The sequence below is a fragment of the Chrysemys picta genome, chromosome 2, assembly GCF_011386835.1.
Source record: "Chrysemys picta bellii isolate R12L10 chromosome 2, ASM1138683v2, whole genome shotgun sequence".
Classification (NCBI taxonomy): Eukaryota; Metazoa; Chordata; order Testudines; family Emydidae; genus Chrysemys; species Chrysemys picta.
Window position 1 is genome coordinate 95700035 of NC_088792.1, and position 24376 is coordinate 95724410.

A 24376-nucleotide genomic window follows, 5' to 3' on the forward strand; every position below is an offset into this window, starting at 1 on the left:
TTTGGTGGGTCCGGGTCGGTACCCACAATCTGGGTCGACCGTCTGTCTGCGCAAGACACTGTTCTGGGCAATAGTCCGCAGTCTTGGCGCTGGCCCCTCGTATCAGGGGCGGACCGCTATGCCCGCATTCTCCACCACGTGTGACAGTCTCACTGTCTTCCTTCTCCTTCCTCCTCTGACTATCCCTCTGGACCGCTTCCCCAACAGCCCTTCGCTACGCTAGGCCTCCTCCTCCCAGGCCTGCCGCCTAGCAGGCTATGGAGTAGGGCCTTCTCCCACTCGCTCAGGCTGGCCTGCACTGCGCTGTCCGTGGTGCTGGCCTCCCAGCTCTGGAGACAGACCTTCCCCTCTGAAGGCCTGGGACAGACTGACTGCTCCTGCTCTGGGCAGCCTTTTATATGGCTACGCCGGGCTCTGATTGGCTGGCTCCAATCTGCACTCTGATTGGCTCCCAGTAAGCCCTCTCCTGATTGGTTGGGCGGCTGCGCAGGCGCCTAGACCTGCTGCAGCCTACCCTCTCTGAGTGTGGGCAATCGCCCCACCACAGTCCACATGGATTCCCTTCTTGATGCGCACACTTCCCATGAGCACAAGGTCAGTTTCATTTGGTCAGAGGTGTCAGCTGGAGCCATGACTGCACCCTGCATGTCCTTGCTCCCCACCCTCCTCCAAGGGCATAGAGGGTTGAGCAAGGCCATCAACAACCTGGGTGTATTCCTGAATGATTTTATCCTGTTGATGTAAGACAACAATGCCCTTACTACGTTGAGTGTGTGAAGTTTAGCTTCCCCTGCGGTGGAATGAGGCTTAGGAAACAAAATGGGAGTTGAATGGATTGGTTTATATGGAATTCTGACACGACCTTGGGCAGAAACTTGAGGTGAGGTCTGAGAGCGACCCTGTCCTTATGAAACTGTATAAGGAGTACCGGTTATCTTCCCTACCCGTCAAGCAGATGTAATAGTTATTAACAACAGCCTTCATAGACAGGTAGTATAAGGAACAGGTTGCTAAAGGCTCAAAAGGAGGACCCATCGCCTTGCTAGTACTATACTGAGGTTCCCGAAGGGGGAAGGGCCTCCCACTCGGAAGGAAAAACATGAATGATGTCCTTAGGGAATCTAGACCTGCAGCGTGGGAAAAAACAGTATGGCCCTGGAGGGTGATATGCAGATATTGCTACTAAATGTACCCTTACGGAGCTGCTGGAAAGCCCAGATTTGTTTCAGGGCTAACAAATAGTCCAAAAGCTGGTATTGAGATGCTGAAATAGAGAACCTCTTCTATTTAGCTTTGTAGGTCAGTAATTGTGATTCTAATTAACACACACTGGCACACAGTGTGCAGAGAAAAGGTGGACACTGAGGAGTTCAGTCTCATTTCCACAGGCGGTAAGAAGGATAGTTGGGCCTGCTTGGCCCCTTAGGCATTTGCTGGGGATGGGGAGGAAACAAGGATATCTAAGGTGCAGGCATAGCCCCAGCAGACACAACTAGCCAAAAAACCCCAATCTTGTATGATTGGGGTGCATGTGCTCCATATGGACAATCAGTGGAAGAATTTACACTTCTGCTCTAAATTTGAAGACTCAAGTTAGTATGTTACCAAGACAAAGGCTCCTCACTTCCAGAAGAAGGAAGAGTTTGCTGAGAAGGGATAATAAATCCTATTGAAAATACTGATGGCCCCATTTTAAATCTGGAAGCTCCAGGCATGCTCTGACTTAGACAGCCAACACTTCTCAACCAAGAGCAATTACCCACACCAAATGGAGAGCTGCACATTGTCTACTGCTGGCTCTCTCAGTCCTCTGCCTTTTATAAGTGACAGCAGAAGTCAAACCTTCTCATGGCCCCAAGATCATCCCAAGATGTCTTCATGCCCCCAGAAAACTACTAGAAGCTGCATCATGGGGCACCTTTTTAATCACCAAGTAAGATTTTGTTGTCTTCCCATAGACAGCAGAATTCTTTTAAAATACACTACCATAAGAGCTGTACCCTTCCCCCTAGCTCCCTTGCTCCTCCTACACCTCATTTCTCACCCCCACAAAAGGAGGATGGGCAGGCATTTTCCTACAGTGCCCCACCACTCCCAATCACTTATATCCTCCATCCTACACCCACGTTCATTACTCCTCTCCCAAGATCCTTGTCTTTCTCCTCCCTGGGGCAACTTCCTTGCCAGTTTAAATCCCTCACCCCAGCCAATTTGTATCTCTACTTACACAAACAAACAAAACACACCTAAAAATGGAAAGAGAAAAAGGGAACCAATCATGTTACTATGATTCCTTCTACATCCTCCAAGAAAAGACGCTTGGGAACACATTACATGTAATAAACATTTCCAAACACTGACAACTAAGATCCTTCAAAGTTTATTTTTGTTCAAATGTATTTCACACTACGAGTTATTTATACAGAAGCTTTGGGTGCCAAGAAAATCAATCAAAACTTTAGCTTTCATTTCTTGTTAGTGAAAGTCTCAGTCCTTCTGCATTTCTCTAATGCACTTCATTAGATGGACGTTATTGTTCAGCAATATTGTAAAATGCAAGCCTGAAATCAATGGTGCCGAATTATGTACAGTATTATTATACAGTCCCTAACGATGCAAAACCAAGGAAAAGGACATTTGAATTTCCACAACATGAAGCATGTTTATGCAAATTTAACAACCCTGAATAAGTCGCAAGTTCCCATTTTTCTGGATGGTTTGAAAAAGACGGTTACTCACCGTTGTAACTGTTGTTCTTCGAGATGTGTTGCTCATATCCATTCCAATTAGGTGTGTGCGCACCGCGTGCACGATCGTCGGAAGATTTTCTACCCTAGCAACACCGGCGGGTCGGCTGTGGAGCCCCCTAGAGTGGCGCCTTCATGGCGCTGAATATATACCCCAGCCGACCCGGCGCCCCCTCAGTTCCTTCTTGCCGGCTACTCCGACAGTGGGGACGGGGGGCGGGTTTGGAATGGATATGAGCAACACATCTCGAAGAACAACAGTTACAACGGTGAGTAACCGTCTTTTCTTCTTCGAGTGCTTGCTCATATCGATTCCAATTAGGTGACTCCCAAGCCCAACTTAGGTGGTGGGGTCGGAGTGAGACATTGCTGTGTGCAAAACCGCTGATCCGAAAGCAGCATCGTCTCTGGACTGCTGCACTAGTGCATAGTGAGCTGTAAATGTGTGGACTGATGACCAAACCGCTGCTCTACAAATGTCCTGGATCGGAACTTGTGCCAGGAAAGCCGTCGAGGAAGCCTGGGCCCTCGTGGAGTGAGCGGTAAGGTGCGGTGCTGAGACACCTGCCAGGTCCTAGCAAGTCCGGATGCAAGACGTAATCCAGGAGGATAGGCGTTGTGAGGAGACCGGTGAGCCTTTCATTCGGTCGGCCACTGCAACGAAGAGTTGCGTCGTCTTTCTAAAGTGCTTTGTGCGGTCAATATAGAAGGCCAGGGCCCTGCGTACGTCCAGGGAATGCAAACGTTAATCCTGGCGAGTGGCATGTGGTTTAGGATGAAAGACCGGGAGAAATATATCCTGGTTGATATGAAAAGGAGAAACCACCTTAGGGAGAAAGGCAGGATGTGGACGAAGCTGCACTTTATCCTTATGAAAAACTGTGTAAGGGGGCTCAGATGTAAGCGCCCTGAGTTCAGAAACGCGCCTTGCTGAGGTGATGGCTACGAGGAAGGCTGTCTTCCAGGATAGGTACAGAAGTGAACAGGTGGCCAGTGGCTCGAATGGAGGACCTGTGAGCTTGGAGAGAACCAGGTTGAGGTCCCACGTCGGAACGGGCTGACGTTGCTGTGGGTACATCCGGTCTAGCCCTTGAGGAATCTAACGACCATCGGGTTAGAGAATACCGAGGACGCGAGTTCCCCTGGGTGAAAAGCCGATATAGCGGCCAGGTGAACTCTAATTGAAGATATCGCCAACCCTTGCTGTTTTAGGGAGAGGAGATATTCCAATATGAGAGGAATAGGTGCCTGTAACGGGGACGTGGCTCGTAGTTCGCACCAACAGGAGAACCGCTTCCACTTGGCCAAGTATGTGGTCCGTGTTGAGGGCTTCCTACTGCTCAGCAGAATCTGTTGGACAGAGTGCGAGCACTGCTGCTCTGCCTGGGTGAACCATGGAGCAGCCACGCCGTGAGGTGGAGTGATTGCAGGTCGGGGTGACGCAGGCGGCCGTGGTCCTGAGAGATGAGATCCGGGCATAATGGAAGCGGGATCGGTGTCTGAACCGAGAGCTCCAACAGCATGGTGTACCAATGTTGTCTCGGCCACGCTGGGGCGATCAGAATCACCTGTGCCTGGTCTCTGCGCAATTTGAGCAGTACCTTGTGGACCAGAGGAAACGGAGGGAAGGCATAAAACAGGTGGTCTTTCCAGGGAAGGAGAAACGCATCCGAGAGGGAGCCCGGAGCTCGACCTTGCAGGGAGCAGAACACGTGGCACTTCCTGTTGTCTTGAGATGCAAACAGGTCTATCTGGGGAAACCCCCACTTCTGGAAGACGGAATGTATGATGTCCGGACGGATAGACCACTCGTGCGTCTGGAAGGACCTGCTGAGTCGGTCCGCTAAAGTGTTCTGGACTCCAGGGAGGAACGATGCCGTGAGATGGATTGAGTGGGCGATGCAGAAGTCCCACAGGCGAATGGCCTCTTGGCATAGAATTGACGAACGTGCTCCTCCTTGCTTGTTGATATAAAACATGGCCGTGGTGTTGTCGATGAGAACTAACACACATCGGCCACGTAGGAGGTTGAGAAATGCCTGGCACGCCAGGCGCACCGCCATCAGTTCCCGAACATTGATGTGCAGGGCTAGCTGGGATGCAGTCCATAGGCCCTGGGTATAGTGTTCGTCGAGATGGGCGCCCCAACCCAGAGATGAAGCGTCCGTGACTAGGTGCAGAGAGGGTTGTGGGGCGTGAAATGGCATCCCCTCACAAACCACATTGCGATCTAGCCACCAGGTGAGGGAGGTCAGGACCGAGTTCGGGACCGTGACCACCATGTTCAGGCTGTCCCGATGTGGGCGGTATATTGATGACACCCAGGTTTGAAGTGGGCGAAGCCGAAGTCTGGCATGCCTGGTTACGTACGTGCAGGAAGCCATGTGACCCAGCAGGGTAAGGCACGACCTCACCGTGGTAGTTGGGAAGGCCTTGAGCCCTTGAATGAGGCTCGTGATGGTGCCAAAGCGGTTGTCTGGCAGGATGGCTTGTGCACGTCTGGAGTCTAGGACTGCGCCGATGAATTCTATTCTCTGGGTAGGTTCTAGAGTGGATTTGTCCTTGTTGAGTAGGATGCCCAACTCGTTGAATGTGTGCACTATCATGTGGACGTGCGCTCGAACTTGCTCTCTGGTGCGACCGCGTACCAGCCAGTCGTCTAGGTACGGGAACACCTGTATCCCTTGCCGACGAAGGTACGCTGCCACGACAGCCATACATTTCGTGAACACCCTCGGGGCCGAGGATAGGCCGAAGGGAAGGACTGCAAATTGGTAGTGCACCTTGCTTACCACGAACCGCAGGAAGCGTCTGTGAGGCGGGTAAATTGCGATGTGAAAGTATGCATCTTTCATGTCGAGGGCGGCGAACCAGTCTCCAGGATCGAGGGAAGGGATAATGGTCCCCAAAGAGACCATGCGGAACTTCAACTTTACTACGAATTTGTTGAGTCCGCGCAAGTCCAAGATGGGTCGCAGACCTCCTTTGGACTTGGGAATGAGGAAGTAACGGGAATAGAATCCCCTGCCCCTTAACTCCACTGGAACCTCCTCTATGGCCCCCATAGCAAGGAGCGTGGAAACTTCGTGTATAAGAAGTTGCTCGTGAGAAGGGTCCCTGAAGAGGGACGGGGAAGGGGGGGAGGAGGGGGGGATTGAAGAAAACTGGATAGCATATCCCCTGTCCACCGTGCGAAGGACCCAACGGTCCGAAGTTATAAGGGACCAGGCACGGTGGAAATGGGAAAGGCGATCCCGAAAGGAGGGGGCTGGATCCTGGGGGATGACTGGGGCGCCGTCCTCGACCGCACCTTCAAAAGTTCTGCCTGGGGCCTGAAGGTGGTCTAGGTGGCCCCTGGTTCTGACCGGGTTGAGGGCCGGTCCACCTTCGTCTACCACCTCGCCCTCGCCTCCGGGCCGAGTCCTGTCTCTGACGAGGCGGGGGGGGGTAGAAGCGCTGAGGCTGCGGCCTAAATGGCCTGCGCTAAGTGCCCACAACATGCATCCCCAGGGAACGCATGATTGTCCTGGAGTCCTTGAGGCTCTGCAGGCGAGAGTCCGTCTTTTCTGAAAACAACCCTTGTCCTTCGAAGGGCAGATCCTGCAGGGTTTGCTGCAGTTCCTGAGGCAGACCCGAAACCTGGAGCCAGGAGATCCTCCGCATAGCGATACCTGAGGCCAGGGTTCTCGCAGCAGAGTCCGCTACGTCTAAGGAGGCCTGTAAGGAGGTCCGAGCCACCTTCTTACCCTCCTCTACCAGGGCTCCAAACTCCTCCCTGGACTCTTGGGGAACCAACTCCTTGAACTTCCCCATAGAGTTCCAGGAGTTAAAGTTGTAGCGGCTCAGGAGCGCCTGCTGGTTAGCCGCTCTAAGTTGCAGCCCTCCGGCTGAGTAAACTTTACGGCCAAACAAATCGAGGCGCTTCGCCTCCTTCGATTTGGGCGCTGCGGCCTGCTGACCGTGGCGCTCCCTTGCGTTCACTGATGCCACCACCAGTGAACACGGCTGGGGGTGGGTATACAAGTACCCGTAGTCTTTGGACGGAACAAAGTATTTCCTTTCCACCCCTCTCGCTGTGGGTGGGACAGAGGCAGGAGTTTGCCATATCGTAGTTGCATTGGCTTGTATCGTGCGGATCAGGGGTAACGCCACCCTCGATGGGGCATCCGCTCCGAGGATATTCACGATGGGGTCCTGCACCTCCACTATCTCCTCCGCCTGCAGGTCCATATTACGGGCCATCCTACGCAGGAGATCCTGGTGAGCCCGAAGATCTATTGGAGGTGGACCTGTGCACGATGTGCCCGCCACTGCCTCATCCGGAGAGGAAGAGGAAGATGCCTCCGGTGGTACAGGATCCAAGGGAGGGTCCTGGTCTCCCTGCTCCTGGGCCGGAGCATCACCTGCGCTTGGGTCCAGGGCGTCAGGTGGTGCGGACACGGAAGCCTCCATGCCCCCTGGCGGAGGCCAAGAGATGGTGGACTCCGGGGCCCTTCTAACGGAGTGGCCCGAGCGAGAGGTCGAAGCTATTGGAGCCCCTTGCGCCTGATGGTACGCCCACGGGGTCCAAAACGACCAGTGAGATGGGCCATGAGAATGGTCCTCTGTTATCTCCTGCCAATGGCCCAAGTCCTGTTCCTCGGCTTGCTCTTGAGGGGGGTATGCCGATCTCGATAGGTCCTCCGAGGAGTGAGACACCGATCTCGATGGCCATGGCGGTGCCGAGAGAGTCGAAACGATTCCCGTGGGCTGCGGTGCCGCACGGTGCCGGTCCGGAGATGATCTATCTCTACGCGGTGCCGGCGAACGGTGCCGGGACCGCGATCGGTGCCGATGACCTCGTCGGTGCCGGGAGCCGGATCTGGACCTCGACGAGGACCTGGAGTATGCCCGGTGCCGGGAGCGGCCTCTCGACGTCGAGCGTCGACCGTAGCGGTGCCGAGAACTACGTCTCGACGTTGATCGGTGCCGACGATCATAGCGGTGCCGAGACGTAGAGCGGTGCCGCGACGAAGATCTTGGCCGCGAGTACGACCGGTGCCGAGGTGATATTCGGCGCCGGGACTGCGAGCGGCGTGGGGACCTGCTTCGGGACCTGGACCGGTGCCGAGGTTCCAGCCCTTGCGATGGAGGGCGCATCAAGGCAGGTTTCCCCCTCGACTGGACCGGGCGAGTCAACGGTGCCGTCGGTGCCGGTGGTTGAGGCGGTGCCGGCTCCGTGAGAGCTATTAAGTCTCTCGCCGCCGCGAAGGTCTCTGGAGTCGACGGGAGGCACTGTATCACCGCCGGTCTCGGTGGAGACGCTATCTGCACCGGACTCAACGGCCTCGGCGCCGGAGTCGACGGTGCTGGAGGCACCTGTTTCCGGTGCTCCACCGGCGGACGCGGCTCTACCCCCGGCACTGGGGGAGCCGGCGTCTTCGGCACGGAGGTCCCCGTCTTATGGGCTTTTTTATGCCCCGGGGATAATGACCGGCGCCGAGGCACTTGCTGTGCTTGCGGTGCCGACGAGGTCCGGTGCCGGGGAGGCTTGTCCGACGCCACTCGCGTGGTCGGCATGGCCGGTGCCGCCGGGGCACTGCGCACCGAGGCGCTAGGTGCCGGGGCCTGACTTGTAGATGGAGCGTCCGGACTAAGTGCCGCCTCCATCAGGAGTTGCCGGAGCCGAAAGTCCCGCTCCTTCTTGGTCCTTGGTCTGAAGGCCTTACAGATCTTGCACTTATCTGTTTGATGGGACTCTCCCAGGCACTTCAAACAGGAGTCGTGCGGGTCGCTCGTGGGCATAGGCTTAGCGCAGGAGGCGCACTGCTTGAAGCCGGGAGCGTTGGGCATGAGCCCGGCCCCGCGGCCGGGGGAGAAAGGGGGAGACGACCCCCTTAATCCCCTGAACTACTATAACAACTAGAACAACTTTTAAAAACTATTTAACTATAAACACTATAACTATAACTATAACTATAACTGCGAATAACTAACTAAGCTAGGGAGAGTGGAGAACAGCTATGCCGCGCTCCACAGTTCCAACGACCGTCAGGGGCGGTAAGAAGGAACTGAGGGGGCGCCGGGTCGGCTGGGGTATATATTCAGCGCCATGAAGGCGCCACTCTAGGGGGCTCCACAGCCGACCCGCCGGTGTTGCTAGGGTAGAAAATCTTCCGACGATCGTGCACGCGGCGCGCACACACCTAATTGGAATCGATATGAGCAAGCACTCGAAGAAGAATAATTAATTTCCATGAAACCAGTTTTCAAACAGCACTCTCAGTCACAGTTTTTAGTTTGACAATCCTACAAACAAAATGCGCTGTAAGAAGAGAATGATTGCACCATTTCTTCTGATTATCTGTACTATAAGAAAGAGTGAATAAACTAATGTGGAACACTGAGCTGTATAACTAATTGAAAGAATATATCATAGCAGAGTGAATTACAGCTAAGTGAACAGTTTCCAAAAACTGAAATCGCACACTCTCAGGTGCAAATGAATTATGTAGGACCTTCCAAAAATTAGCAAATTATACATCTGAAATACATTTTATAAATTCATAGACAAATCTTTAAACATTTTAAATTGGGCATGCCAGTGGGTGACAGTCATATTCTCCAGTACTTCAAACTATTAAATCATACAACCTCAAAGCACAATGAAGTGAATTCAGTTCTACACTGTATAAAAAGTTTAAAATAGTAACCTCTAACTTTTTAATACCTGCTTTATTTCTCAGGAGACATCTGATTCTGACCCTATGGGTTTCTCCCCCCTCTTCCTCCAAAAAGGACCACAGTGAAAGACAAATTCCACTTAAACCATAGAGCAGTGGCTTAAACTTTTAAAAAATGTCTGGAGGCTTTTTTGACAGAACAGCTGGATGAAACAATTTTGCAGAATAGGAGCGTTCCCCTTTTAAAATGTTACAAGTCTTCAAGCTACCATCTAAGGATTCATCACTTATATTTCAGGTGTGTGAATGACAAAGCCTTAGGAGGTCTAAACCACTATATGTAAGTCCATTCTCCTTGCCAGAAGCAATTATTGAAAACAGGACTTTCAAGGAGGGTTTGCTTATGTAATAGAAATGAGTAAAACAAATTAAATCAGAAGAAAAAAATCAAACTATTTGGTACCTAAAAATGTAGGCAGTATATAAATGTTGAGAAAGAGAAGCTGTAGAATAGATGCACTGGTAGACACATTTATGGCTATGGAAAACCTGTAGAAGACTCACTGTCAGACCTTATTCTGCTAATAATTCAATAAAACGGGCAAGAAAAAAATCACAGTGCAAAGAGGTTCTATGTCAGTGCTCAAAATTCCACTGACATAGATTCAAGGAGTTTAAAGACAAACAGGATAATTCAATAACTACGGTATGTACAGAAAAGAGAAGCAATGGAAAAAATGAATGTTTTTAAAGAATCATGTGCCATTATTAGGATGAAAAGGGCTTATAGGTAGGTCCCATTAGACAAGATTGAGCTACATTCATTAACAGTGAAATAGGGGGAAAATTTACAAAGAAACCATAAATGCAGCAGGATCAAATTCTCTTAGAAGACAAAAAATGATTGTTCCTCTATAGCAAAAACCCCAGGAACTCTAACTTCTTTTCTAGAAAAGGATGAGATTATTAAAAAGGAAAAAAAAAATCAGGAGAATGAAACAAGGAGAAAAATGTGAAACTGATACAGTACCTTTCACTTTATTTAATAAATAACCTCATGAACCAAGCCCTTTGAAAGTAATGAAAATTTCATCCTCTGTTTCGGTCACATTACACTGCCTTAGGGCAGATACTATCAGATAATTTGATTACCAGCCACACAGACTTCCATTTAATTGATAAAGGTCTGATTCAGCAAAATACATAAAGATATCCTCAAGTCCATCCCTGTTCAGGAAAGCACTTATGTGCTTAAATTTAAGAGCATGATTAAATGCCATGAAAATCAATAAGCACATGCTTAAATTATTTCCTGAATTGGGGCCTAAATGAGTTTAAATTTCTGAATGAAATCAAGGAAGAAAGAAGATCTGTCACAACAAAACACACACCAGTAGATACTGAAAATCAATAAGCACATGCTTAAATTATTTCCTGAATTGGGGCCTAAATGAGTTTAAATTTCTGAATGAAATCAAGGAAGAAAGAAGATCTGTCACAACAAAACACACACCAGTAGATACTGTTATCAATAGACACAGGTAGGCTGTACAAGTTGTGATATGCCCTCTAGTGGTCACTCTGAGAACCAGCAGCTTATTTATATTGTATTTAGGACAAAATAAGAATGAGGTGGATGGAAATAAACAGAAAACATCCAACATAAATTTTCCAGATGGATTTTTAATCAGTATTCAACCAGTCATGATAGAGAACTTAGGTTCAGTCAATAGACATAAGAAAAAAAGGTCATAGTACCTGAGTAGTCAGAGTTATTAAAAATACTAAATAAAAAATTGGTTATATATTTGACATAAACAAAAAAAGATCTTAGAGTAAGGGATGTCTTCTGCACTATCCTTCTGATACTTGTAGCAAAAAAAAAGGGAATATGAATTAAAATTATTTTTTAAAATCAGATACCATCTTAAATTTATCACAACGATGCATATGCAACATTTGCTAACTTCCGTGATTAATGTAAACTAAATTCCACATTACTACATCTTGAAGCTGAAGAGACTCCTATTTTATCAATGTGGAAAAAGAGAGATGCTTAAACTGTGCAACAAGTGACTGAATAAGAAGAATATTTTTATTGGTCTTTTCTACATCAGAACACTGTTCATTCTAAAGATAGGTCCACAAAACTTATGTCAAAATTTCCAGATATGAGTGTTTAAAGTTATGCACCTAAATTATATTTAGGCACTTGTAACTTCCACCATCATTTCTAGTAGGGAAGAAACAGATTGAAGTTTGAGAATTTTGGGTCAAGAGACTTTGCTACAGGTGCAGAGCTAAGGTTATTTGGACTCATCAGCTGTGCAGGTCCAAAGTTTAAAATGTTTGAAGTTCTTCAAAGAGTAACCTTAAACTTGAATGTCCTGAGTTTTAAACAGAGGATTTTTAATAACAAAAATGTTCTTGTACTTTTAGAATACACCTCTACCCCGATATAACGCGACCCGAAATAACACGAATTCTGATATAACGCGGTAAAGCAGTGCTCCGGGGGGGCGGGGCTGCGCACTCCGGCAGATCAAAGCAAGTTCGCTATAACGCGGTTTCACCTATAATGCGGTAAGCTTTTTGGCTCCCGAGGACAGCGTTATATCGAGGTAGGTGTACTTACGTACTTACATAAAGTACGTAAACCAAGTGTAGGTCTGGGAATTTACAGTATACACAAGATTTTAACCACAATAAAATACTTTATTCAAAAGAAAAATACTTGACATTGGTATTCTAATAGAATTTAAGGGTTGCTGCAATACAATAAATGACTGTGGGTTGATTAGCAGGGAAATCCTCTATGATACAAGTGTAAATTAGTTATTAAAGACATGCTATCAAAATTATTCTTCATACAGTCTTTAAAACTAAAGATTGTTATTGCTATCTATTTTCCAAAAAGGACTGAATGTTTTAAAACAGCTGCAAACAAACCAGGAATTACAAATAGTAAATTATTGCTTTATTATCAGAATTTCAATGTAACCTGGTGCAATTTGGTATGCCTGCCAGAGTTCTGATTGTGATTTAATTATATTTCAAATGCTGGCGGCAGAATAGCAATTTATTCTCTGTTAGATAAACCACCGCTCGTAGGCCTGTCACTTTTGATGCATGAGTGGACCCACTTAATAGAATGCACAATTTTATGGCTATATAAATTAAAATGCAGTTGTCAGTGGCCTACTTGATTTATGATTTAATATTCATCTCAGTGAAGAGTTAGATTTAAAGAGTTAGATATAAAATATAAGAACTTTCAAGTTGTGGCTTTAGCCTACATTTTATTCAATTTAATACTTCTGGAAGAACCTGAAGAGCAGCTCTGTGTATGCTCGAAAGCTTGTCTCTCTCACCAACAGAAGCTGGTCCAGTAAAGATATTATCTCACTTACCTTGTCTCTCTAAAGTACTAACTAGCAGATAAGTACATGTTTTAACATATCTATCTGACTGTGCGTTTATTACATAAAAAGGTATAAAGATGGGTAATACAGGATTGAACACTGCTGGTGGTGGTGATCATGAGGTAGGAGAGTTCATTTAAACCTCTAAAGCTAGGACTAACTAAATAAATAAATCCCACTATAAGTTATCACTAGTTCATCTTCATCCACGATACCAACAGTGTGAGTGGCCACTGACCTTTTCAGTACACATCATGTAGGGCTGCTCAGGATAGGTACACCATCACTGTCCTTAAAGTACAAAGGCCACCTGTGACTTGTTTATAACCATGCACACATCACTCCCATGGGTGGAGCTAACCAGTGGTAAGAAGGGTGGGAAAATCTGGGAGGAACGTTTATAAGCCAACCCCCCCAAAATGGATAGGTAAAAATAGCAAAAACTGTACGACCCTTTCATAAGCCGACCCTATATTTCAGGGATGGGAAAACTTTGGCTCCCAGCCTGTCAGGGTAAGTCGCTGGCGGGGTGGGACTTTTTGTTTACCTGGAGCGTTCACAGGCACGGAGCCCCTCAGCTCCCAGTGCCCGTGGTTTGCTGTTCCCAGCCAATGGGAGCTGCGGGAAGTGGCACCACTTCCCGCAGCTCCCATTGGCTGGGAACAGCAAACCGCGGCCACAGGGAGCCAAAGGGTAGCAGGGGTAATGGCAGTGGAGGAATGGCTGAGCCGTGCAGAGTACATAGAAATCCACTTGGAACCAGTGGGTTTCTACTAGGCATGCCTCTGTTCCTGCTACCAGTGCGACTGTGGCTACGCTGCTATTTATACTCACGCTAGCTCAATGAGAGCTAGCGCGAGTATGTGTACATGAGCAGGAGAATCACACCCCTACTTCACAGTGTAGACATAGCCGGAGTCAAAATAATGCAGTGCCACAACCCAAGCATCTCAATATAAGAAGTCATGATTGTCTGATTTAGTCTGTGGCCATATCCGGCTGTTCAGTGACAAAGTGGTTTTTCAGTTCCTTTGAGGCGGAAGTAGAGATAAAGAGAGCATGTGAGCTGCATTTACCTGCAAATTGTAATCCTGGAGAATTTTCACCAGTGAATCTCTCAGATTAGGAATCTCCATGCCTTCCTTAATGCGGTGAATCAGAAGAATAGGGTCAACGTGGGTACCAATGTTGTTTAACAAGCCAGTAATAAAAGCTGTATAAAAAAAGATGTAAAAAAGTTGTAAGATGAAGCCCCATTAAAACACCCAATACTAGAGTGCTGTGATAACAGCCAATAGCCTTCTGCTGATTTTATGACAGCTCTTTCCTTAAAAGGCAATGTTAAGTCACATTCATATATTTCTTGCATACATCTCTCTTGAGTGAGGAAAGAGGACATACTGTGATTGGCTGATTAACACAAAAGTCTTTGAGTCTCTGAAAAGGAAACCCAGAGTATTTAATTCGCCAAATCTTCAAAAGACAACAAAAATAACACACAAATTTGAAATTATAGTGTGCCCATAGCTGAATGTTTTGGGCACCTGAACACATTGAACCAGAAGGTTAATTTCAATGCATGTTTACTTTGGAAGCATGGGATAAAGAATTAAATATTTTTCAAGCACTTCTCTGAACCTCAAGTAGGCTTTTCCCACAGGCGTGAAATGCTGTTTCATGCAGTGCTGAGGTGGGCCTTTTGCTCCACCCCCTTTACTTTTTGGCCAATCAGCTACCCAGATGGAGCTCTGGGAAGGAGAGCAATTCAAGATCTAGTATCTTCCCTCTGCCCAGGAATTGTACAGGTCCACTTGAGTGGCTGTGTACACAGGCAAAGGGGGCTGGTAGAATTTCCAAGGTGATGTGGGGCCTTTTTTCCCACTTGCTCAGGTGTTTAACTCCTGAACATTTCATCTTGAAAATCTCTCTCTCCTCAGTAATTAGTAACATGCTTGATGATGGTTTTCTGCCCATCAAGTATTGGACTTGAGAACACGAAACTCATCTCTTGCAGGTTAAGAAATGGTAATGATTTCTGGTTACCTGGTACTGATCTGAATTAGTGGCCAAGTGTGAAAAGCTCTGCATCCCAACAGTAATCTCATAAGACATTCAGTGCCTGGGAAAAGGGGTGCCTAATCAAGATAGTTTTATAGCCTTGGCTTTAGAAATTCCAAAAGAGGACACAATCATATATTGTAGGTAGCTTTAAAGATTCCCCAAGTGATTTAAATTCCCAATGATATATTTTCTCCTGAATCCGCTCTCTAATAAAAAATGTTATTGTGTTGACATTCTGTCAGTAACCTACCTGAGCTGTAAACCCAGAGCAGATGCTCAGGCCAGGGCAAATGGGAAAAAAAAACCCACAAAATAATATTAAAAGATCTTTTGTTTTCACCAGACAAAGTAAAGAATTCAACACATTTAATCCGGTGAAAGAGCAGAAAGATCTAGGCTGATCTTTATTTTCAGAAATTTGCAAAGTGACACATACACTATATGAAAACTTATACAATAGCTCAAACTTTCTGTCAATGTAACCTGAAGATCAACTTTTCAGGAGGTATAAAAATATACCCTCACTTCAAACCAACTTAAAAGAAATATAATATTTCATGAATTTTTGTAGGTAACAATACACTTACTAAAAGTTGTAGGATGACATCAGATGCTTAAATACTTGCCCTTTCTCACCTCCAGATACTGCAATAATAGAGGATTTTTTCCTCAGCATGCCAATATTAAAAATGATTACATTGCAATACAACCTCTTGCACTAGGTAACCTGGCATGGCTCCAAAAAGAATCAGAACATATTCTTTTTGCCATGCACAGGGATAATTCAACTCCCCCTCCCCTAAGCTTACTGCATTTCACCAAACATATACACAAAGCTGCCTGGAGCTTATTCTGCTTACGTGGTTTGTCGATAGAATATAAAATGAGGTCTTCCCATAGTTCTCCATCATCTTGTTCCTTGGCAAATTCAATAGCCTTATCTACATCATACAATTCTTCCATTATCATCTTCAGTGCACTACGGCTATTCCCCATTCTGCCTAGAAGAAAAAAGGAATACGGGAATTATAAAAACACAAAAGAAAAATGTGCAGAAAGCACCCTGTGATAAACATCTGTACTGTTTATACTGTTTCTGGTTCATGAACAAGAGGGTGAAGTCTTAATTAATTAAAGCCTCTGCTCAAGTCCCATTACAGTAAATAGGGTTGTAGCGCATGTATTAGTGCTTTGATGAATCTGGGCCTTAAAATGTTGTTATAACTATACAAAGGTAGGTTAAGCAAAGTGATGTTAATTCTCTCTCTCCTGCACTGCAGGTACATCTGAGGCAGAATAAGTCTAATTTTATTATATACATATACACACATATATATACATACACACACAAACACACACACACTTTCTCTTTAAGTGGACCTCATCTTCCAAAGATGCTGAACATTCATAGCTGCAATGACTATAAAATACTTGGATTACAGTGGACTGAACCATCTCTTGTATTGAGTAAACCTATTAGTTCTTTTCTGAAAGCAAGAGTTCCTCCACACTTCCAACATACATACAGAACATTTTTCATATTAAATGAGACCCATGAGGTAAATTTCCTGTTCTATTGTCAGTTCTGCCCACCACAGCTTTAATACACACAGACTCCAGGGCTGTATGTTACAATTCCTCTCATCCTGAAGAGGGTTCCCCATCCTGCTGAGAGAATTACATTACACGATAGAGTACTTTATATATATATATAAACAAAATAAAAGTACAGTTTTCTTGCAGGATGGGTGAAATCTGAAGTTCCAAGACTGTAAGCAAAATTGGAACAAGCTTGGGGGAATGGGGGGGGGCACATGTTTAGGGGGGGGCCGCTGCCAGCTTCAACCCCGCTCTGCTCCCAGCTGAGGCTCACAGACCCCCAGGGGGACACGGACCCACAGTTGAGAACCACTGCTCTATCATATCCCCCCTTAGTCATCTCTTTTCGAAGATGAACAGTCCCAGTCTTTTTACTCTCCCCTCATATGGAGGCTGCTCCATACCCCTAACTTTAATGTATCTATTTTGACATGGGGTGACAAGAACTGCACATAGTTTTCATGATGTGGGTTTACCAGGGATTTATATAGTGGTATTATGATATTTTCTGTCTTATCTATCCCTTCCTAATGGCTCCTAACATTCTGCTAGCTTTAACTGCCACTGCACCTTGAGCAGATGTTTTCAGAGAACTATCCATGGTGACTCCAAAGGTATGTCTACACTACCCGCCGGATCGGCAGGCAGCAATCAATCCAGCGCGGATCGATTTATCGCATTTAGTCTAGATGCGATAAATCGACCCCCGAACATTCTCCCATCGACTCCTGTACTCCAGCACTGCAAGCGGCGCAGGCAGAATCAACAGAGGAGCGGCAGCAATCGACTCACTGCGGTGAAGACACCACGGTATGTCGATCTAAGTACGTCGACTTCAGCTACGTTATTCACATAGCTGAAGTTGTGTAACTTAGATCCATCTCCTCCCCAATGTAGACCATGGACAAGATGTCTTTCTTGAGTGGTAACAGCTAACTTAGACCCCATCTTTTTGTTAGTATAGTTGGGATTATATTTGTGCATTGCACTTATCAACACTGAATTTCATCTGCCACTTTGTTGCCCAGTCACCCTGTTTTGTTAGATTGCTTTGTAACTCTTCACAGTCTGCTTTGGTACTATCTTGTAAGTTTTATCATCTTAAACTTTGCCATCTTAATGTTCACCCTGTTTTCCAAATCATTTATGAATTTGCTGAACAGCACAGGTCCCAGTACAGACCCTTGGGGGACCTCACTGTTTACCTCTCTCCTTTGTGAAAACTATTTATTTCTACCCCTTGTTTCCTATCTACCAGCTATTGATCCATGAGAGACCTTTCCTCTTATCCCACAAATCCTTACTCCCACCAAGGTCCTTTGGTGACCCTGTCAAAGGCATTCTAAAAATCCAAGTACACTATACCCATCGGATCACCTTTCTCCATGTTTGTTGACCCCCTCAAAGAATTTTAATAGATTGGTGAAACATGACTTCCCTTTACAAAAGCTGCATTAACTCTTCCCCTACATATTATGTTCCTCTACGTGTCTGATAATTTTGTTCTTTACTACAGTTTCAAACAACTTGCCTGATATTGAAGTTAGGCTAACTGGCCTATAATTGCCAGGATTGCTTCTGGAGCCTTTTAAAAAATCAATGTTACATTAGCTATCCTCCAGTCCTCTGGTACAAGGCTGACTTAAGTGAGAGGTTACATACCACAGCTATTAAGCTCTGCAATTTCATATCTGAGTTTTTTCTGAACTCTTGGGTGAATACCATCTGGTCCTGATGACTTCTTACTGTTTAAATTTAATCAATTTGTTCCACAACTTCCTCTATTGACACTTCAATCTGGCACGATTCCTCAGATTTATCCTAAAAAGCTAAAAAGGATGGCTCAGGTGTGGGAATCTTCCTCACATCCTCTGCAATGAAAACTGGTGCGAAGAATTAATTTAGCTTCTCTGCAATGAGGATATCTTCCTTGAGTGCTCCCTCAGCACGTTGATCATCAAGTGGCTCCACTGATCGTTTCATAGGCTTCCTGCTTCTGATGTACTTAAAAATAATTTGCTATTAGTTTTTGTGTCTTTTGTTAGTTGCTCCTCAAATTCCTTTTTGACCTGCCTAATTATACTTTTACACTTGACTTGCCAGAGTTTATGGTCCTTTCTATTTTCCTCCATAGGATCTGACTTCCAATTTTTAAAGGATGACTTTTTGCCTCTAACGGCCTCTTTTACTCTGTTGTTTAGCTATGGTGGCACTATTTTTTTCTAGTCTTTTTTTTTTTTTAATGTAGGGCATATATTTAGTTTGAGCCTCTTATGGTGTTTTAAAATAGTTTCTATCCATCTTGCAGACATTTCACTCTCGTGACTGTTTCTTTTAATTTCTGCTTAACTTGCCTCTTCATTTTTGTGTAGTTTCCCTTTTTGAAGTTACATGCTTCTATGGTGGGCTTCTTTGGTATTTTCCCCCTTACAAGGACGTTAAATTTAAATATATTTTGGTTGCTACTACTTAATGGTTCAGCTATCTTTACCTCTTAGACCCGATCCTCTGCTCCACTTAGGACTAAATAAAAAATTGCCTGTCTCCTGGTAAGAGAGAGATATGTAAGGTAGTTTTATTGACTACACACCAACTTTGTTTCTGGGAGAATAAGTTTGTTAAATGACAGGACTTAATGCTTTGTGCATACTTTCACAGCACAAACTTTATGACAAGATTAAAATTATGTTGCAATTTATTACAACGAAAGTTACTTACTCAGAAGATAGACGGTCTCTTCTACAAAGTTCCTCTGTTGGCAGATCTCAAGAGCCTTAAATTTCAGAGGGGAAAAAGAGAATATGGGGTACCATGCCATAATATTTATTATCAACAAATGTTACAAATGCCAAAAGATACTTTTCTATAAAGATGCATTACTCATCTGGACAAGAGAACAGCTCCATTAATATACATTGGCAAAGCCTTCAGAATTAATTAAAAGAAGAGACTTTTTGGCACATTCTTTCCCCCTTTGATATTTTTTCATTTATCTGGAGGTGGAAAGGGTAGGGTTCTTAATGCTATAGTTTGGGTTATACCCAGGACTCAGACTGATGAACATCCTCAGGGCTCACATTCCTGGGGCAAGCAGGGACCATGTGCAACAGATTACAGGAGGGATTTTCACTTCTTTTTCCATAGCATGGATCACATCTTAGTATCACATCTTCCATTTCAATCATATCTTAGAATCACATCTTCCATTCCAATCACATAACATCCTAAAGGCAACTACAGTAATGGCTTACATGGAAAAGTAATACTAAAAATATTTTAGCTGCTTTTATGTGATTTAGCAGCTGGACACAAGTAAGAGATTCTGTACCATATGGCCAGGAAACTCTCCACCAATGTTCCAAGTCTGGGAACTACAGGCCATTGGGAAGAAAGGTTCTGGCCAGAGGACACTCACTCCTGGCCAATTAACAGAGAAAGTAGCTGCTCCTCTTCCACATCCTGAACTGGAGAAAGTCACCCTGAAACTAGACAGCAGGCAGAATGAAGAGACCAACATTTGCAGGTACTCTAAATAAGTTACATATAGTACAAAGAGAAAGGATGGGGAAGAAGGCAAAGGAGGAAACATATCAAGTGATCTGTATTAATAGACTAAGCCATAATAAGAGTCAAGTTTTTGAAAATGAGGTTTTCTTTCACCCACACAGGGAAAGTAGGGCAAAGGTTAGAAGATATATTAGTAGGCCTTTATTCAGACATCAGTAAGATCAGAGGATGAAAGTCAACATCTTTGTGGTGGTACCCTGGTGCAGCAATGCTGATCTCAATGGAGCTACGCCAATTTATACCAGTAGGGAATTTGATTCATGGAGATCAAAAGGAGAATGATACATGATTAAAGACAGATACAGGAGTGGACTGAGTCTCCCTCCCCCTCTCACATAGCTCTGTATGGACTGAAACACAGAACAGAGAGAAACCGACCTCCTGTCACACTCAAAGTCAGACCAAGAAGTTCTCCACACTATCTACAGATAAAAACCCAAATAAACAAGTGAATAAGGGTATAAACACAGCTAACCAGTCTTTTTCCACTGTGAAAGGAAACATACGGTAAAAATAGCCAGTTCTTCAATATTACTGCATCTATAATGCTCCCTGTAGAGGGAAGCAGAGAACGTAAATTCTTCTCTTGCAGTTTCTCCGATACTACATCTGTGAAATTGCACTTGAATAATAGTGCTGTTTTCCCCTCTCAGATAGGTTTTTAAGTAAGAAAATAATTTCTTCCTGGCCAGTTTACCATTGATTGATAGTGAGAGATTGGATTTATGCATCTATAATATGGGTCTATGGAATTTATACAGGACATCTGGTTAATTGGAGCGGAAAACATTGGTAAATTGTAAATTTTTGTTCCTTATTATTTCTCAGCAGTGTGAAGGGCTAGAGTGATGGTAAATTCAATAATGTTATTTGTAAACTGCTTTGGCAATTTTTCTCTTTTCACTCTCCATTTTCTTATTGAAAATGCATTTAGTAAATGTAAACAAGATCTGTGGAGTTTAAGGGACTTTCATTCGAACATAGTGTTCTTTTCTCACACTTAAAATCCACTCTTACACTGCCCATTCCACGATCTTCCCAAGTCACACCGTGCTCCACCTGCAGCCAAGAAGCAGAGCAAAATGGCTTCAGTTGTGCATCTGCAAAATTTGTGCACACTGTTTTTTTGCAGCATCACTTGTGCATACAGGGGATAGAATATACATGAACAAAAAGTCATTTACCCCAAAAAACTGAAGCACAAATGGGTCTTGCACATTTTATGAATGTAAATTCTATCATTTGTATCTGTAAGTGGTGGTGCACAAAATCATATGTGAAAATGATTTGTTTGCATACAAATGGAAGCTCAGTTGTAGCCCACTCAAAAATTCATGCTAAAGTATTGAAGAACTACAGCACCTAACAAATAGAACTTCACAGACAAATCCAGGACTCTGGCAATAATGCACCAGGCCGTGACAGACCTAAAAGAACAGTTAGGTTTTCTAAAAATTATTTAATTTCATTTATTTTGTATCCTAAGGCACTTCATGACCCTCAGACAGAAGACCATATTATGAGTGTAATTAGTCTTCTAGATTGACAAACAAGTCTGAGACAACCTAATGTGGCATTTTTTGTGTAACAACAACTTCAACCAACTCTACAGTGCTGCTATTCTAAGGGCTTGTCTTCACTACCGGGGTAAGTCAACCTAAGTTACATTATTCACAAAGCTTATTAGTGTAACTGGAGTCAACGTAGCTTAGGTCGACTTACCCCAGTGTCTTCACTGCACTGCGTCAACAGGACATGCTCTCCGGTTGACTTATCTTACTCTTCTCTGGGAGCTGGAGTACTGGAGTCGACCAGAGTGTGCTCTGCTGTCAATTTAGCGGGTCTTCATTAGACCCACTAAATTGACACCGGTTGCATCGATTGCAGCAGTGTCCATCTCCCCGGTAGTGAAGACAAGCCCTGAGAAAACATTTCCCAAAGTCTCTGATGCAAAGGAAGGAAAGAGTGTTGTTTGTTACACAAAAAGTAAAGCAAGTACAGCACTGGCTTATGAGTTTATAATGTCAATTAAATGAAAGGAGAACTCGTAAAATATTTTGCTTAAAAATGTACAGATAATGTAATCATTACGTCCACACGCTGAGGGTAGGGGTACCAGATGTCCTGATTTCATAGGGACAGTATCGAAAAATCAAGGTTGCGTCTTATACAAGCGCCTATTACCTCCCAACCCATCCCAATTTTTCATACTTGCTATCTGGTCACCCTAGTTGAGGGCCACTTTAGGGATAGGTGACCTGGGCAACCATCCAGGACCCCAAACACAAAGGACGAAATCCTTGCCCCATTGAAGTCAATGGGAGGTGTTATACGTGAATTGGTCCACAATTTCCCTTGAGGGAGTGGAAATGATTAAGAACTCAGTACCATGATGGAAATATGGTCAAGTAGTTAAAGCACAGGATGAGGAGTTAGAAGATCTTGGTTTTGTTTCAGGCTCTCCCAGTTAGACAAAGCAACACTGATTAAGGTACTTAAAAGCTACCTGGGTCTCTGTAGTATGAGGATAAAAAGTACTTACCCACCTCACAGAGTGTTCTGTGGTTTTGTTCATGCATATTTTTGTAAAGTATTTTAGAATTCTCAGACAGAAAACGCTACAGAAATGCAAAGTAATATTACATATATAACCATACTATCTGGCCTTGAATTGAATATCGCTTGTTTGACCTTCTTGTTAAAGAAAAGCTTGCTGATCACTTTTAAATGGAATATAGTATTGTGTATGCTACTTTACCTTTTGTGAAATAATAAGAAAAATATGACAGAGGAGATCAGAGACTCAAACTGTAATGATTGTTATGGACATATGTATTTATACATCTTCTAAAGCAGAGATTATATAAACATGAATTTTCTCAAACGTGGTTTATTACCTAAAATAGACCTTAACAGTTCCTTCTGAAAGAGCATTTATAATTTAAATCCACATTCAGAGTATGTTATAAAAATTCAGACCATTTTACATGGTGAAATGGTTCATCTGGCATTGTTAGAACTCTTGTGCCAGTTATTTTCCTATGAAATTTTTTCCCCTTAACAGCTAGACGTAAAGGATAACTATGAAATTAGCGTAATAGACTTCAGTAAACTCTTGAGCCTGGATGCAATACATGGGAGCCAGAAGCAACAACAGAGTAACACTGAGTCTTATGCCCAAAACTATACCCTTCTGCTAGGCAGATTAGCATAATAGTGGTTTATTGTTGTATTGTATTTAATTGTATGAAATAAAATTATTTGTTTGAATTTTGTAAAACTAGTTGCACCCATTGTACACCTACATGTATCTGCAAAATTTTTGTGTATTCATGATCACTGCACCTACAACCATGAAATACTTGTGAATCATATGTTGTACATTATATAAGGTCAACTATAAAACTATAGGTGAAATCTGCATCTCAGATGCTTATCTCAAAGATAAGGCAATATGTGCATGACATCATGAGAAAAATCTGGCCCTATGAAGAAGCTGCGGATATAAATCAAACTGGAGAAAAAAAATTATTATGGGCGCTCACAATTTTTAATTCTACTTCAGGGAATCTGTTCAAAATTAATTTAGCAAGAGATTTTTTCTTCAAACTTCTTTTTCTAAAATAAATAATGATACACCGAGTCATAATGGAACAACAATTACTTGCACTCATTATAAGCAGGGCTGGTAGCCCAGCCTATTTATTAAGGTTGCTCAACACTTCCCAAGACCCTGTTTTGCTTATAATTTTATAAATTTGCTTTGCCAAATTTAACAGCTTGGGCTGAAATTTCCAATAATTATTATTTTTTTTAATTTCAGCCAAAATGATTCAGCCAAGATCAAGGTTTTGGAAAAATGTTGTTTTGCCCATGTTAAAAATTCTAGCAAACTTTTCTTTAAAATGCTCTAGAGGCCCCATACTTTGAAGCAAAAACTTGAAATTTGGCACGAGAGTGACCTTTGTGTTACGGACGAGCCTTCTGCCATCCCAATGAAAATATGACCATATTTGGCTAAATTAATTATAAGCCCTTGAAAAACTGCTGTTCGCACATGCTCAGTAGAGACTTGCTAGAGCTTCACAGCTAAACAGCTAAACACTGGGCATGCCCCAGCCCGGGGTAGAGAAGGACTTCACCTGCAACTGCAGCTCTAGACTGCTGCAGGCCATGCTAGGGCTGAGCACAGGAACTGAGAGCAGGGAACCTACTGCTCTGTGCTGTCAATTACCCCCTTGCTATGCCCAAGCAGTGCAAAGGCAAAGGGGGAGAAGAATCAAATGGAGGAGGGGCAGAGAAGTTGAATAAGAACCCT

General features: G+C 44.4%; 1 protein-coding gene across 8 annotated transcripts in view; it reads right to left on the reverse strand.

Annotated features, from left to right (window-relative positions):
- The window catches only part of VPS41 (VPS41 subunit of HOPS complex), a 152566-nt gene that overhangs the window by 15451 nt on the left and 112739 nt on the right, over window positions 1-24376 (reverse strand). For all 8 annotated transcript variants that reach the window (XM_024106434.3, XM_042844793.2, XM_024106435.3 and 5 more), the window contains 3 exons: window positions 19210-19264; window positions 15753-15893; window positions 13908-14044 (listed from right to left, as the gene is read on the reverse strand). In XM_024106434.3, coding sequence (XP_023962202.1) covers window positions 13908-14044; window positions 15753-15893; window positions 19210-19264 — 333 coding nt within the window. The remainder of the gene's footprint in view (window positions 1-13907; window positions 14045-15752; window positions 15894-19209; window positions 19265-24376) is intronic.